The following is a 14958-nucleotide window of genomic DNA, read 5'->3' on the forward strand; positions in this document are numbered from 1 at the left end:
TCTGTTTGTCTGGACTTGTTTAATCTATGAAAGGCAAAACATTGCCATTTCCTGCCTGTCTGAATCTCTCGGCCTGATGGTAACATACTGTAATGATCTGTCTAATATAATTAGCCACAGTGTTGCTAAGTAAATATGCATAAAGAAAATATTTTGTACTGTTATAATGACTTTTCCCTGGGTATTGCCTGTTTTCTGCCTACTTATCCCAACAGAGAGATGAGTCACTGCGAGTGTTTTTTTTTTTTTCCATGAAGAACCCACCCTGACCTAGGGCAGATGGGCATGCTGAGTGGTTGGATAAGGAAGAAACGAATGTAAACCATGTCTTCTGGCTTTCACCAGAACCACATCTCAACCCTGTGGGAGATTTTAGATCAACGTTTTAAGACTTCCATCATTTTTCTTGTATATTGATGTACAAATGGACAAATGTAAGCACTTCTGTCTGCACAATGCATTACTAACACACTTTGATCCTTTTTAATCCTTCAAATTTGTCGTCTCCATAAAGGCTGCCGTGTTATTTTGCACGTTTACTGTAATATTTCACTTGTGTCCATAGGGGGCGCTAAAGCACAAGTCTTGCTTTCATTTGCATTGTTTTTAGCTCTGAGATTGTATTTAAAAAGATGCTGAGGATACAGTAGGATTTGTGTCCAGGTTTTTTTTTTTTTGTTTGTTTTTTTTGTTAAATATTTATATATATTTATAAATATAATAACATGTATTACATGACAAGACAATTCCACTATCATTTCCTCCAGCCCTTGTCCCAATCAGCACCCTAAACCCTTACTCATTAATATGTCTGGACAAGTACACAATGTCCAAATTATAACACAAGCTAAATGATCCCTCCTGTAGTTTCATTATAAATCCATCTTTAACAGGTAAATCTTCAGGTACCACGTGACCTGGAGATCAATCTCTCTGCTATATCTATACACCTCTAGTCTAAACAGTAAATAAACACTGGGTCTGGTTTGGTCCTTAACCAAACACTCATGTAGTTACTAGTGCTCATGCTGTGTGTGTTAGGGCACTGCTTTAACAGGCTGTTCAGTGAGCTGCTGTGTGAATTGGGACACAGCCTCTTTAGTGTCCTCCCATATCCATCCCCTCCCCTTCCCCTCCCACCTCATGTTTCCCCCATTCTGTTAGGTACCTCTCTGGGATGGATGCTGCCTTTGTGCATCTCTTCATTTTAGATTTAATAAAAAGCATGCATGTCAGAGAAATAGGACTACAGGGTGATTTTTTATTTACTGATGCAAATTTAGGGAAGAATAATTAGGGATAAACGTAAAAACACAAGAAATCTGCAAGTGGAGAATGTGAATGAGGTAGGTTTTTGGACTGAATAGATGATACATTTTAAAGAGAGAGAGAGTGTGTGTGTGTGTGTGTGTTTGGAATGGGGGAGGGGGCTCTTTGTCTTGTTTTGCACCCTGCTAAGGTGCCGCCTACCTGTGGTTGTTAACTCGATCATATTTTATATCATTTTATCTCAACCTTGCAGTAATTTTGCTTCTGCCTATTCTTCCCTTGGCTTTATTCTTTTGCCCTAATGATCTCAGATTTTCACAGATTTTCATTTTCATCTCTCTTGATGCTTAAAAAAACATCTCATTTCTTTATGGTAAATGTTTTATTACATATGTTTTGATGTGTATGATCTTCATGGGTTTTATTTATTTTCAGGTTTTATTGTTTGTTGAAGAGAGTGATGATGTATTAATGACAGGTCTCTGAAAAGATCTGCTCTGATGATGATGGTCGATGATATCTCGTATGTTTAGATCTCGTAGACGATCATCAGTTTGGACGTTCTGACTTCTTTCTCCTTAAAAAATGGACAACCACCAGACACTGACGGACTCGTTGCTCGGACCCCAGGATCGGGAGCAATCGTGCAGCCAGACCCCAGGACCTGTCACAATTCAGCCAACTGAGGCATCCTTCACTACACGCAAATCTGACTCCTTCCCCTGCCTGCAACCGCTTTCTTTGCAGCAGCAAACCCAGGGAGATGCCCACGACTCTGGAGAGGTCGTAGTAGTCATCAAACAGAAGGCTACAAATGGTAGTAATGTGATCTTACTTGTTGACGTCTGTTTTGAATTACAAACCTGCAATTATTCTTAAATCCCTGCCATCGCAACCACAACAAGCTTTACATCTCATAATAGTCTTGAGATAAAGATAATTGAGATAAAGGTAGACTTCTTTTCATTGCAGATGCTTGTAGATAATGGGTAATAATGGGCGATAAATTATTACACTGGACTGACCACGCAAGCAGTTTGTATACCTGAAAGCAACGGTGATTTATTTAGAGAGCACTTTATTCCAAGGCTGATGGAAACTGTGGTTAACTGTTAAGTCAATGTAGCATCCTATAAATAGTTGGCTATTCATTACAGTTGACAATCTATTGTAAGTAACCAATGTATATATATTTGCATGCTTTGCGGCGAGCTGACAGGCTGCCGAGTCGGACCTTTTTGTTATTTAAAAGGTCGGTGAGACGTTGTTTATAAAGTCATTTTAAGTAAAAAGCAAGATGTGCACACTTAATGTAATAAAGTCTGTGCGGTCTAATTAAAAACCGTCCTGTCAGGAGCAGTGATGGGTCAGGACAAGACCCTGATGTTATAAAGAGTGGCACTTTCGTTATTTTATTTTGGTGGTTAGAGTTTCTATCACTCTCAGATTGTAGGGCAGATCAGAACGTTTCCAGTTACCACAAGACGTTTATGGCATGTGGACACGATACTGTATCTTTTATTCTGTATTGATTATCAAATCCCTTATTTCTGTCAGCAGGTCAAGGAGGCTTTTCCTCTCCTCCAGAAGTGAAATCATCAGTTCCCAGACTCTCTTCTGCACCTCGGCGTCATCATTCCTTGCCCCATACACACCAGCCTCACTTTGGACGAACGCGAAAGGGAAGCAGGTCAAGCTCCGTTGCGTACACAGCGTTCTCCCCACGACCCTCAATCTCCCGCCACTCCAGCTTGGCAACCAACCAACCATTGGATCGCTCCAAACCCAAAGATTACCTCATCCTGGCAATTATTGCCTGCTTCTGCCCTGTTTGGCCAATTAACATCGTGGGATTTGTCTACTCAGTCATGGTGAGCAAATATTTAGTATTATGTTTGTTTTGTTTTGGTGTTTTGGGAAGTTTACGGTATACATAATCAGATCAGTATGGATCGATCATACCTGACCATCACACCCTTATGTTTGGAAGCATACTATAATTGTACAAAACTTCTTTGCATTCACTGGAGCTAAGAGTTCCATAGCTGTTGCAGCTTGATATTGCTTGTGTGGAGTGAGCTGAGGTTCATGAAATCATAGTTCACAATTAAGGTTGGAAGAACCTTTGGGATGAATTGGACAGACGACTGAACACCAGATCTTCTCACCAACCAAACATCATGACCTTACTAATGCTCTTGTGGCTGAATGGTCAAATCTCTATAGTCATGCTTTAATATCTAGTGAAAAAGCCTTTGTAGAAAGTGGAGTACCACCATTATATTACTTCAGGAGTTTTGAGGTCATCTTCTGATTGGCTGGATTCTACTGGATTTCCAGAAGACGTTTACGTGTCACTTTTTTCCACCTGGAAACAAGCCGTCGTGATGCTTTACTTCCCTCATGGAAGAGGGAACGTGTTTACGTTGTCAACTAAACGATGGATTTTCCGGACGGTGTAAAGTTCATGCCGTACGACTGTTTTATTAAATGATCAGATGCAGACGTTTCATTTTCACTTTCCTAAACATGATGCTGAACAAAATGAGCTGTAATTGGTTGCTTCACATCATGGGTGGTCCTTAACTGACAGAAGCTGCTATGGAGTCCAGACCTAAAAATCTGGCTACGTGAGATTGGTTGATTATCGAGTGAAATAAAATAGTAGTTTACTGCTTAAACTTAAGCTCCATAGATCTGGCAAACTGTTGTAGAAAGGACAAGCGGATGAGGTTCACTTCTTGGTCTGGTTCCTCTCAAGGTTTCTTCCTTATATCATCTCAGACAAGGGAGTTCTTCCTTGTCACCGTAACCTCAGTCTTGCTCATTAGGGATAAATATTAGCGATATACAGTATATTAACTTAAAGTGCTGTAGAAATGAATTGAATAGAATTGCCAGAGAGCTCCAGCCAGCTCAAGTGTGTGTCGCTTTACTTGTATTTAAATTGTGTAGAATTGTCTGCCCCGAACATGTCATTGACATAATCGTCACTGTTGTTAATTTGCATCTAGTCTCGCAACAGCTTGGAACAGGGGAACATCGATGGAGCCATACGGCTGGGCCGGGTAGCTAAGCTCCTTTCCGTCGTGTCGGTTGTGGGCGGAGTTATCATCATAGTGGCATGTGCTGTCAATTTATCAAGTAAGTCACTGCATGATGTTGTGTTTTTTTCCTTCAAAACAATTATACAATTCTGTTCATTAACCCATTAACTACTCTTGAATGTTACGTTTTGCAGTTAACGTGAAATCTTGATGCGAGCTCGAACTTCAGCTTCACATCTGTCAGTCTACTGACCAGAAGACCAAACATCTGTTCCTGTGATCACAGTTTTATCTAAATGGCTCTAACACTTTATTCCTCTTTAACACTCTAATTAATAACAGTACTTACATTTACAGCATTTAGCAGACACTCCTGTCCAGAGTTTATACACCTGAGCAATTGAGGGTTAAGGGCCTTGCTCAGGGGCCCTGCAGTGGCAACTTGGTGGACCTGGGATTTGAACCAATGACCTTCCGATTCAGTAGCCGAACATCTTAACCACTGATCCCCTAATACTAATTCAAACCTTATGTTTATCCTGAATCTCAACCACATGAGGAGACATGGAGGAGAAATTAACAAATGTTTTGAATTGATGTTTGGAAACGCACTTTTAGAGTGCAAAATGATACGGCCACGTTGGCAAAGCTTAACATTTTTGATGTGAAAAATAAACGAGGATCCGCTGGAGCAGAGACAAAAAAGATGGCAGCTTATTTATTCATATGAAATTGAAAAATATTTTTAATATTTTTGTTTTAAACATGTTAAAATTAAAATGTTGTTTTTTTTTTCTTTAACAGCATGTCTCTGTATGATGTTTTACATTTTGCATTATTATTATTATTATTATTATTATTATTATTATTATTTATTATTATTATTATTTTTTTTTTTTGCTTGGACCCAATTATCATGAATTTTCCTCTTTGCAATCATTTAAAACGACAGTGTCATAAATTTGGACCTTAAAAAAATGCAATAATGCAGTCACACAGTTTTTCGCTTCTCTTCATTTCTTATTAAAATATATATGTAGCCTGTTTTTACAGAAAGTATGCAAGAAAAAATTGGGATGGTTTCATAGGACAAGATGTCACTCCCTATTGTATATATAGACTTTCTATGCTGTGATTTTTTTGTACTAAAAAAAAAAAAAGAAGTATTGTAGGATTTACATATGAGCACTGTGTAAACTTTAAAAATCAAACTTTCATCACTCGTGGATTAACAACAAAACCTCATTTTTCATATTCTATTGATATATGACATTAGCTAGTACTTATTAACCCTTTTTTCCCACTATTCCATGTGTTTAACATACAGTAATTGTTCACACTACAGTAAGTGACCTAAGAAGACAATGTGGTAGATTTTTTTTTGTTTGTTTATTTATATATTTATTAATTTTTCATTGTATAAAACAAGCATATTACAAGCATGGCACTTATACTCATATTTGCATGGTCTTTTTTTGTAAGTCCTATAACCTTTACAGTGTGTATCTGAAAGGAAAAGAGAAATAAACTGCTGTAAATATCTGTTATTAAGTCTGAGAAGCCATTTCTTTCCTTCTTTCTCTTTTTTCTTCTTCTGTATGTTCTAAAGGTCAACACTGACATATTGAACTTGACAAGAGGATAAAAATACATTCAGTTCATAATCAGCCAGATTTAATGTGGAGATGCTGTATGTTCTTATCCTGGGCTTAAAATAAGCTAAATAAATAAATAAAAGTGGGAAAATATTTTAGCTTTGTATTCTAATAAATTGTGTATATAATAAATTGTAAGTAAATTAAGATCGGATGGCATGACTGAAAAAGAAAAGAAACCACTAATTAATATTAATTATTTAACTGATTAATTGTTTTAATCAGTTAATCAATCACATAACATATGTCTTCTCATCTAATGAGATCCTGATAGATTTAAATCCAGTAGTATGTATTATTTAATATATATAATTATAACATATTTGCAATTCAGAAATGATACAGCATCATAACATCCTGTACGCAGGATACATATTGATGTGTCGACCGCGAACGAGTCGGTTCTAATTCGGTTCTGTCGGGAGGAGCTGAATCTTCAGCCGCTCCTGCTCAGCACTGCTGTAAATACATGCAGGATGGGCGGGACTTTATTTTGATGGGCAGACCATGAGGCCAATCACATGGGAGGACAGACTAGCTTCATACTATTATGGATAATCAATTGTAACTTTGCATTTTTGTACTAAAAAAAGGCATAAAAATAAGTTTCTTACGAAAACACAATAAAAATGGCTCAACAACACAGACTATTAATAATTGGGATAAAACAGAAGGCTCCGAGTGATACTAAATGAAGAGTCGAGAGCCGTAAGAGTCGGCACCTCTAAGGGAGCCGAGCCAAAAGAGCCGATTCTTTTGAAAAGATCCATCACTAACGCACCACAAGTAAACAAGCTAAAATACACGTCTACATCAAAACCGGTCGAGTCGGAAGTTTGTCGGAATATGACGGAAAAAACACAACTGCACTTGAACACACCCGGAATTTAAATATACAGGAAGTGACGCAAGATGCGGCGCCGCATTTAAACTTGTTTTCAAGCAGGAAGTGTGAAAACAACAGACCGTTTGTGTTATTGGGCGATGTTGTGCTTTAATTTACTACAATTCTGAATCAAACACCACACTCGGAAGCCAGGTTTGTTTGTTTTTATTGGTTGTTAATTAAAATATGGTTAGAGTGAATGATCAGCTTTAGACAGCTTTGTTATGTAGCTGTATGCTAAACCCACTTGAGCTGTGACTACAGTGATCTGTAGAGAATTTTTTGGCACACCGTCCAGGGTGTATCCTGCCTTGATGCCCAATGACGCCTGAGATGAGGGGGCACAGGCTCCCCGTGACCCGAGGTAGTTCGGATAAGCGGTAGAAGATGAATGAATGAATGAATGAATGTTTACACCAGGCTGCACAGTTGCACTTTATGTATCTAGGACTAACTTACTAAGTCCTTATAGCTCTGTCTTTGTTTTATGTAGCACCACAATCCTGGAGAAACGTTGTCTCATTTCACTGTGTACTGTAACATCTATATATGGTTGTAATGATAATAAAAGCTTCTTGACTTGTCTGTCTGTCTGTATATCTGTCTGTCTGTATATCTGACTGTCTGTCTGTATATCTGACTGTCTGTCTGTATATCTGACTGTCTGTATGTCTGTCTGTATATCTGTCTGTCTGTCTGTCTGTATATATATCTGACTGTCTGTCTGTCTGAATATCTGTCTGTCTGTCTGTATATATGTCTGTCTGTTTGTATATCTGACTGTCTGTCTGTCTGTATATTTGACTGTCTGTCTGTCTGTATATATGTCTGTCTGTATATATATCTGACTGTCTGTCTGTATATCTATCTGTCTGTCTGTATATCTGTCTGTCTGTCTGTCTGTCTGTATATCTGACTGTCTGTCTGTCTGTATATCTGACTGTCTGTCTGTCTTTATGTATGTCTGTCTGTCTGTATATCTGTCTCTCTCTATATCTGTATGTCTGTCTGTCTGTATACCTGTCTGTCTGTATACCTGTCTGTCTGTATATCTATCTGTCTGTCTGTATATCTATCTGTCTGTCTGTATATCTATCTGTCTGTCTGTATATCTGTCTGTCTGTCTGTATATATATCTGTCTGTCTGACTGTCTGTATATCTGTCTGTATATCTGTCTGTCTGTATATCTGTCTGTCTGTCTGTATAGCTGTCTGTCTGTATGTCTGTCTGTCTGTATATCTGTCTGTATATATGTCTGTCTGTATGTCTATATCTGTCTCTCTGTATATCTGTCTGTCTGTCTATACCTGTATGTATGTCTGTCTGTATATCTGCCTGTCTGTATATCTGCCTGTCTGTATATCTGTCTGACTGTATATCTATCTGTCTGTATATCTGTCTGTCTGTCGGTATATCTTTCGGTATATCTGACTATCTGTCGGTATATCTGACTGTCTGTCTGTTTGTCTTGTCTGTCTGTCCCGTCTCTGTCCTGTCTGTCTGTCTGTCTGTCTGTCTGTCTGTCTGTATATATATCTGTCTGTCTGACTGTCTGTCTGTCTGTCTGTCTGTATATATATCTGTCTGTCTGACTGTCTGTATATCTGTCTGACTGTCTGTATATCTGTCTGTCCTGTCTCTCTGTCTGTCTAACATTCAACATTTGTTATATACTTATTTGTTTTGTAGGGAACAAGAAAACAATGGCAAATAAAACAGCCAAGGAATCTTTTGCAAATAAACTAGGATTTAAAAGCAGTGGTTCAAAGGCTGTAGAAGCTGAGCTTGAGAAACTGAGGAAGGAAAACGGACAGTTGAAGAAGTCTTTGGATGAAATGAAACGAAATGGCAGGAATCCTCCTACACGTCATGATTCGGATAAATCAAAGTTGTTGGAGGTGAGTTTCTTTTTGTCTGTAGACATAAAACTATATACTATAATTTGTGCCCCTTTAACGCAACTGAATTCACAGAGAATTTTGTCCCTGGAGACGCTGAGGGAGAGGAACACACAGCAGCTGCTGGCTAAGGAGAAGGAGATCTCTGTGCTGAGGCAGCAGCTCCAGGCTGAATGTGGAGAGGTGGTGGCTTCGCTGCAGAACCAACTGGATCAGAAAAGGCAGGAGGTAGAACAGAGAGAGAAACTCTATCAAAACCTTTCATTGGAGACCGAGGACCTGAAAAACAAGTTGCTGGTCGTCACCGAGAGGTTTCAATCGCTCGAAAAACGCAGTACTGACACGCAGGTCAGTAACTTCCTGTTTAACCCTGGATGCTTCTGGTTAAAAATGATGGGATGGGATTTTTTTGGAGATTCATGTATGATACAATTAGGAAACACGGTAAGGTTTCCTATGTAGCTGTACAAAACGAGTCACCAGATTTGGTGTGGTGGAAAGTGTATGATGGGGTTAAAAACATTCAAAATACCCTTATATTGGCAAAGTGCTGTTTCATGGTGGAGAATTTTACACCATTAAAGTCACTGCATCATTTACAGTACAGTGTCAGTGCATGGATTACAGTTTCTGTAGGATCATTTCCCCTGAAAAAGCTTTTGGTATGACGTGTAGCTCTCGCCACTCCACCAGATGGCAGTGTTTTCTTAAAAACCCTCCCACTCATCTCTACAACCTCAAGCAGATGTTTTGAACAGCAGTAATAATCGTTTGAATACAATCAGCACTTCAGCTTCTGTGCTGTGACTAAACGACGACCAATTTGTATCTTATAGTGAAGAAACCAAATCTTTCTGCTCACACGGTTTAACTCTCACTGGACTGACTGGTCATTATGTCCAGATAGACCAGACCAGAGTGACCAGCGTGCTGTGCTATGAAATGTTTTATTATGCGACTTTTATCCTGCTTCTGTTGAAGAATCATCTAATCTCTGTATTCCACAGGTTCCTTCAGGTGAGCTCGCCGTGGTCCAGGAGCAACTGCGAGATGTGAGTCGAAAAAAACCCCACAACAAGCGACGAGCATCAGATTTTCTTCTCTGTCGCTTTTCAGCAACTCTTAAAGGCGACGATGACCCGATGACATGTTAATTTTGTTTTGTTCGTTTGCTTTCTCCTTGTGCAAGGCTCTGGAAAAAAATCAGCACTGGCTTGTTTATGACCAGCAAAGAGAGGCCTATGTTCAGGGGATTTTGGCCCGAACCGCAGAGCTCGAGCAGCAGTTAAACCAAGCCAAGCAAACACCCCAACACCAGCACACAGAGGCCTGTTCAGAAGGTAGGGCCTGACCGTCTAGACTATTTCAACAGGAAGTGATTGAAACAGGAGCTGGAGTGAATCCAAATCCATCTGTTTTTTAAGGTTTACTGCTCTGTTTCTTCGGCGACTAACCACATCCTCGAGCCGACGTCTCTGTGTACCTCGTGTACCTCGTGTACGTTAGCTTGCTTCTGCTGTTGTCCCACCTACACGGTCCACAAAGAATCTCCAACTTCAGATCAATTCAGATTAATAGTGCACAGTACAACAAAAAACAAGCAGGAAATGTATCTAGAAAAGTAGGTTGCACAAGCAGCAGAAATCATGAAGAATTGAATCGAATTTCTTTCCGGAAGAGAAAATGTCTTGCGATACAAATTATTTCATTGGAAGTAATGCAAATGCAGATTATTCATTCATGCCACTTATAAATGTTACCAGCAATACCAATTTTCATCACTATAATCATATTTTTTTGCATATAATTACAGTCAATCTCATCACTTTCCTTAAAGTTTGTGCTTCCTTGGGACCCATGGTGCTAAGTTTTGTACAAAATGCAAAAAACACAAACACTAATGAAGTCGGGCTGCTAAACTTTGGCAAAAAACAGAACAGACTACATGTCACCAATCTGGCAACGGAAAAAAAAAAGTCATGTAGGTTTAGGATGCATGCTGAAGGCAACATTGGGTTGATTCTTTCAAAGCAGATTATGCTGACTGGGAAAAAAATTACGTAAACTCACTTTGCTTGGCTTTGCACTGACGCAAACAAGGTTCGAACCATATGTTTAAATACAGTACTCATGATACACTGCATCAGACGTCTCTGTTTCTGACTACTGGCTTCCAGGTCAGTCATCTGCCTCCAATCAGCTGCAGGAGATCCAGAAACAGATGGAGGAGGAACGTAACAGGACGAGCCTCCTACGGTCTGAGCTAGAGGAACTGAAGATAAGGTACGAAGAGAAGAGCCGCGAGGCGTCGCGAGGCCAGGACGAGCTGCAAGAGGAGCGCCGGAGCTGCCGACAGACTCTAGCAGAGGAAAGGAAGCTGAATGTGGAGCGTGTAGCCAGACTGCAAGGCGAGTTAGAGGCGGCTGACGCGAGGCTCGCCGAGGAAAGGAAGAGAGCGGCCGAGCTGTTACTGCAGGTAGGCTGGACAGATGGGTGTACAGAAGGGTTAGATTTGTAAACTTCTATTAAAATGACATTACACTGTCCCTGTCTCACTGACACACGTGATGTTTTCTCCTTTAAAAGGTGAACATTCTTCAGAAATCAATACTGACTCAGCATGAAGATCAGAAAAAGGCACTTTTAGAGCAGCAGGTAGAACCTTTTGTCTCAGCGAACCTTGTAATTATAGCTCCGAGATCCCGGAACGATTCTTAAAGCATTCCTAACTTCATTCAGCAGATCCAGATGTCTTCCAGAGACTTCGAGAAGGAGAAACTGGACCGTCAAAGTCTACAGCACCAGCTTCACAAAGTGTTAAAGGAGCTACGCAAAGCCAGAGACCAAATCACACACTTGGAGACGAAGGTAAATCTGATAGGTGTTACCATGGAGATCCGGCGTTTATAAACAGAGCTGATACTATTCACTGGTTATATTATGTTCAGATTTATACAGTGATCAGTTGCCCATTTGAGGAAAAGTTGATTTATAAGTGATTCACTTTATTTCATATTTATTTATTTTTTATTTTTTTCGAAGCAGCAGCGAGAGACTCGGTTCTCTGAGCCGAGCTCGTACGCCAGGCTGGATGTGGACAAGATGACCATTCGGGACTGCATCCTCAACCCTACATCTCCATTAAAAAGCTCCAACCCATTGGACGAGAGCTTTCTGGAGTGTCCCAACTGCAGGGCTTCATATCCTACAAGCCAGCACAGAGAGCTACTTGCACATATCGACTACTGCTTTCGTTAAAAAAAACAAAACCCAATAATAAAAAAATGATAGGAATGTCCTGATTTAAGTAATATCATGCTTTTATTTTTTAAGTGAATTTTCCCTATATTATAAACTTTTATTAGAATTTTTTATTTTTGTATCCCTATGAAATGTTTTTTTGGGATAGTTGACGTTGTGCGTGTGTCACGGGTATTCGCTTTCCCTTGTTTTGGCTCATATTTAAGGTAAATCTTAATTTAAGTAACTACTTATGGGGTTATTCAATAATGTACCTTTTTATAAATACGTTAAACCGACATTGTCTTTTTAAGTTTTAAGTAAATTATTTGTAAAGCTTTTCTTGTGACGACATAATTTCATGTCATTTCTCATTGTACGCTGTACTTCCTAGTAACCCCTGAACATTGTGTTCAGACTTCCACTCCAGGCCCAAGTGCTCAGGTCCTAACGCTGTATGTTTATTACATTAGCAATAAAACTCAATGAATCAAATCCAATACCAACATTTTATTTGGAAAAAAAAAATTTCAGGTTACAGAATACATCAACCATCATAGTCGAGTCATAACGTACGTGTTTTAATGCTACGTGCATTCTGCTGTGGAGAATGAATTCTATTCATATTAATATTTGATTTTTATGTACACTTATTTTATGTATTGACATGAAAAAAAAATCCTTTAGCTGGATGAAATCAGGCATCACAGAAACCTGCAAAGAAAACAGATTAGCATCATATGAGTTCATTTTATTTATGAAGCCGTGTTCACGACATTCACGACACTTACCGGTGTGAGCAACACGCCTGTATTTGCCCAGCAGACAGATCTCTTTCTTCTTCTGCGTCACAATTGGTTGGTCCTCGGACCTCAATCCGTCTGGGTGACGGGAGAAGATGAAGGAGTAACCGTCCAGACAGGTGCCGTCTGTGTCCAGCTCTCTGCACGAGTAGTGCACGGCGTAGTTGTCGTAATCCGTATCAACGACCCAGTGGTCATCGTCTGCTCGGACAGATAAATAAAATAAGACCAGAGTTCAACTTTGACACAAGACTTACGGGTTAAAGTACAAAGTTTCTTGTTGCAGCAGTGTTAGTTTTCACTCTATTTAGACTCATCCTGGTCTATTTAATTTAATGGGTCTCACTTACATCCACTCTGGAGATATGCAGCTGCACCCCAGTATTTCAGCTTGAACTTTGCAGGATCCGGGGTTTCATCGAAAGATGCAAACATATTAGCGCAAGTCTCCCAGTTACTAAAATACGACATAAGAAAGACAGAATTTCATTTCCAAGCGTGTGTGATGCATGAAATTTGAAAACTTTAGGAAAAATCTTGCGAACTAACTTCAGGATGATGACTCTGCCGAAAGCACTGGCTGTCATCCTGCCCTCTTCATTCACTTTGTAATTAGCGACAACGTTATCCAGAAGGAAAAGTCCTGTTGGGTCTTTCTTGGCTACAGCGTACCACGTTCCCTGGAACTGCAACGCGAATGAGTCAATTGTGACCTCAGAACAGCAAATGAATAGATTTGATTTAGAACAGATTAAAAAACAAAACACTTTTCTTACCCTGTACTTGTCAAAGTTCTCTTTTACTGGTATGTTGCTAACTTGACAATCTTGTGCCCAGCCTACGGCCAGGAAGCAAAGAGCGATTGTGAGCTTCAGCATGTTGCTGCCTGTTGGATCTGAAAAACAGCACGAACGTTGCGAACAAAATGGATTTCTAGAATTAATTTAATAGTCTATTACAAGGTCCACAGATTATTAAATATAAATATATCTAAAAAATATTTTCCAGATGTTTTCCTAAGAATCATTAGACCAGACCAAAGCTTACCAGATATCCTGGACGAGTATAAGCTCAGCACTGTTACAGACAGAGTTTATATAGGGCAGACTTACTGCAGACCATTTCACAATCCCACCCAGAGACTGAGAACCTTCTCTCCAAGCATTTTGTTCATTGGACGGGGTTTTTCTTTTTTTTTTTTTTTTTGCATAAGTCTCAAATATCCAACATAACTTCATCTGGCCATTTGTTCCCTCCCCAGGGAACTTGCATAACCTTGTTACAAAACATTAAAGGTACTAAAACATCTGGAAAACAACTTTGTTCCTGTACGTACGCTCAAGATTCGTCTCTGATATGATTTACAAAGTGAAGACAAACTGAAAAAACATTTATTTTGTTAACCATACGTCCACTAAATGACTCTTGCAAACACCCATCAACACTCTTAAACCTTTCAAACATACACATATATATATATATATATATATATATATATATATATACACACACACACACACACACACACACACACACACACACGTATACTGTATATATAAAGGAGAAAACCCTGTCTGCATGTTCAGACTTGTACTTTCTGTTCAAATGTTCCTTTTTACCACATTTTTTAAACATGTCTTTCTCTCCTATGCTGTGATTAAGGACTAGATCTTAATAAATGATGTACATGATACATTATATAGTCTTTTAGCAGAGATCCTTGCATGTCTTCTAAACTGTGAAGAGAACTCAGACGTTTTATTATAGTGTGATCAGATTTCAGCGTCTGATCGCTATGATCGGGCACTTATCCTGGGAACGCCGGGCACAAGTCAGGAATGCACAGGGGTCCTTCATGCCAGTTCATTGCACAGCATTACAAAAATAGGGGCACTTTTGGTGACTTTGGGACGCCTGCGTGAACCAGAAAACCCAGAAGAAACCCAACTGGAAATTGTGAGAGCATGTGACACTATGTGACACCAGCTGAGGCAACAATGCAACCGCCATGATAATCTGTACTTACTAAAATATTTGTTGTTGCTCTCTGTTTGGGTCGCTACAACAGATAATCCAATCCACATATTTTAAATTGGCATGTGTTTTCCTGAAAGAACACTCTAATTTTGTCCTGGCTTGGAATCGGCACCAAGTGTTAA

The 14958-nt window shown here is 39.4% G+C and overlaps 3 protein-coding genes across 6 annotated transcripts; 2 read left to right on the top strand and 1 right to left on the bottom strand.

The window, feature by feature from the left end:
- Nucleotides 1-1191: 1191 nt before the first annotated feature.
- On the top strand, nt 1192-5658 carry prrt2 (proline-rich transmembrane protein 2). Of its 2 annotated transcripts, none has more exons than XM_060891443.1 (5): nt 1192-1346; nt 1803-2086; nt 2827-3140; nt 4284-4413; nt 4511-5658. In XM_060891443.1, exons 2-5 carry the CDS (start codon nt 1855-1857, stop codon nt 4525-4527), a joined length of 693 nt encoding a protein of 230 aa, XP_060747426.1. In that variant the 5' UTR covers nt 1192-1346; nt 1803-1854; the 3' UTR covers nt 4528-5658. The 2 variants fall into 2 exon arrangements, with proteins under 2 accessions (XP_060747426.1, XP_060747436.1); XM_060891453.1 differs by having other exon boundaries at nt 2830-3140.
- A 1104-nt stretch (nt 5659-6762) lies between these two features.
- Nucleotides 6763-12491, top strand: cep55l (centrosomal protein 55 like). 3 transcript variants are annotated; one of them, XM_060863939.1, is made up of 9 exons: nt 6763-7010; nt 8548-8756; nt 8832-9104; nt 9764-9808; nt 9946-10096; nt 10934-11232; nt 11343-11411; nt 11496-11624; nt 11799-12491. In XM_060863939.1, exons 2-9 carry the CDS (start codon nt 8562-8564, stop codon nt 12012-12014), a joined length of 1377 nt encoding a protein of 458 aa, XP_060719922.1. In that variant the 5' UTR covers nt 6763-7010; nt 8548-8561; the 3' UTR covers nt 12015-12491. The 3 variants fall into 3 exon arrangements, with proteins under 3 accessions (XP_060719922.1, XP_060719923.1, XP_060719925.1); XM_060863940.1 differs by having other exon boundaries at nt 11499-11624; XM_060863942.1 differs by having other exon boundaries at nt 6766-7010; nt 11802-12491.
- Nucleotides 12487-13961, bottom strand: rbp4 (retinol binding protein 4, plasma). The gene is made up of 6 exons (XM_060863943.1): nt 13847-13961; nt 13576-13694; nt 13349-13485; nt 13150-13256; nt 12788-13000; nt 12487-12710 (listed from the first exon to the last, which is right to left on the bottom strand). Exons 2-6 carry the CDS (start codon nt 13675-13677, stop codon nt 12694-12696), a joined length of 576 nt encoding a protein of 191 aa, XP_060719926.1. The 5' UTR covers nt 13678-13694; nt 13847-13961; the 3' UTR covers nt 12487-12693.
- Nucleotides 13962-14958: the final 997 nt, after the last annotated feature.

The sequence above is a fragment of the Tachysurus vachellii genome, chromosome 2, assembly GCF_030014155.1.
Source record: "Tachysurus vachellii isolate PV-2020 chromosome 2, HZAU_Pvac_v1, whole genome shotgun sequence".
NCBI lineage: Eukaryota > Metazoa > Chordata > Actinopteri > Siluriformes > Bagridae > Tachysurus > Tachysurus vachellii.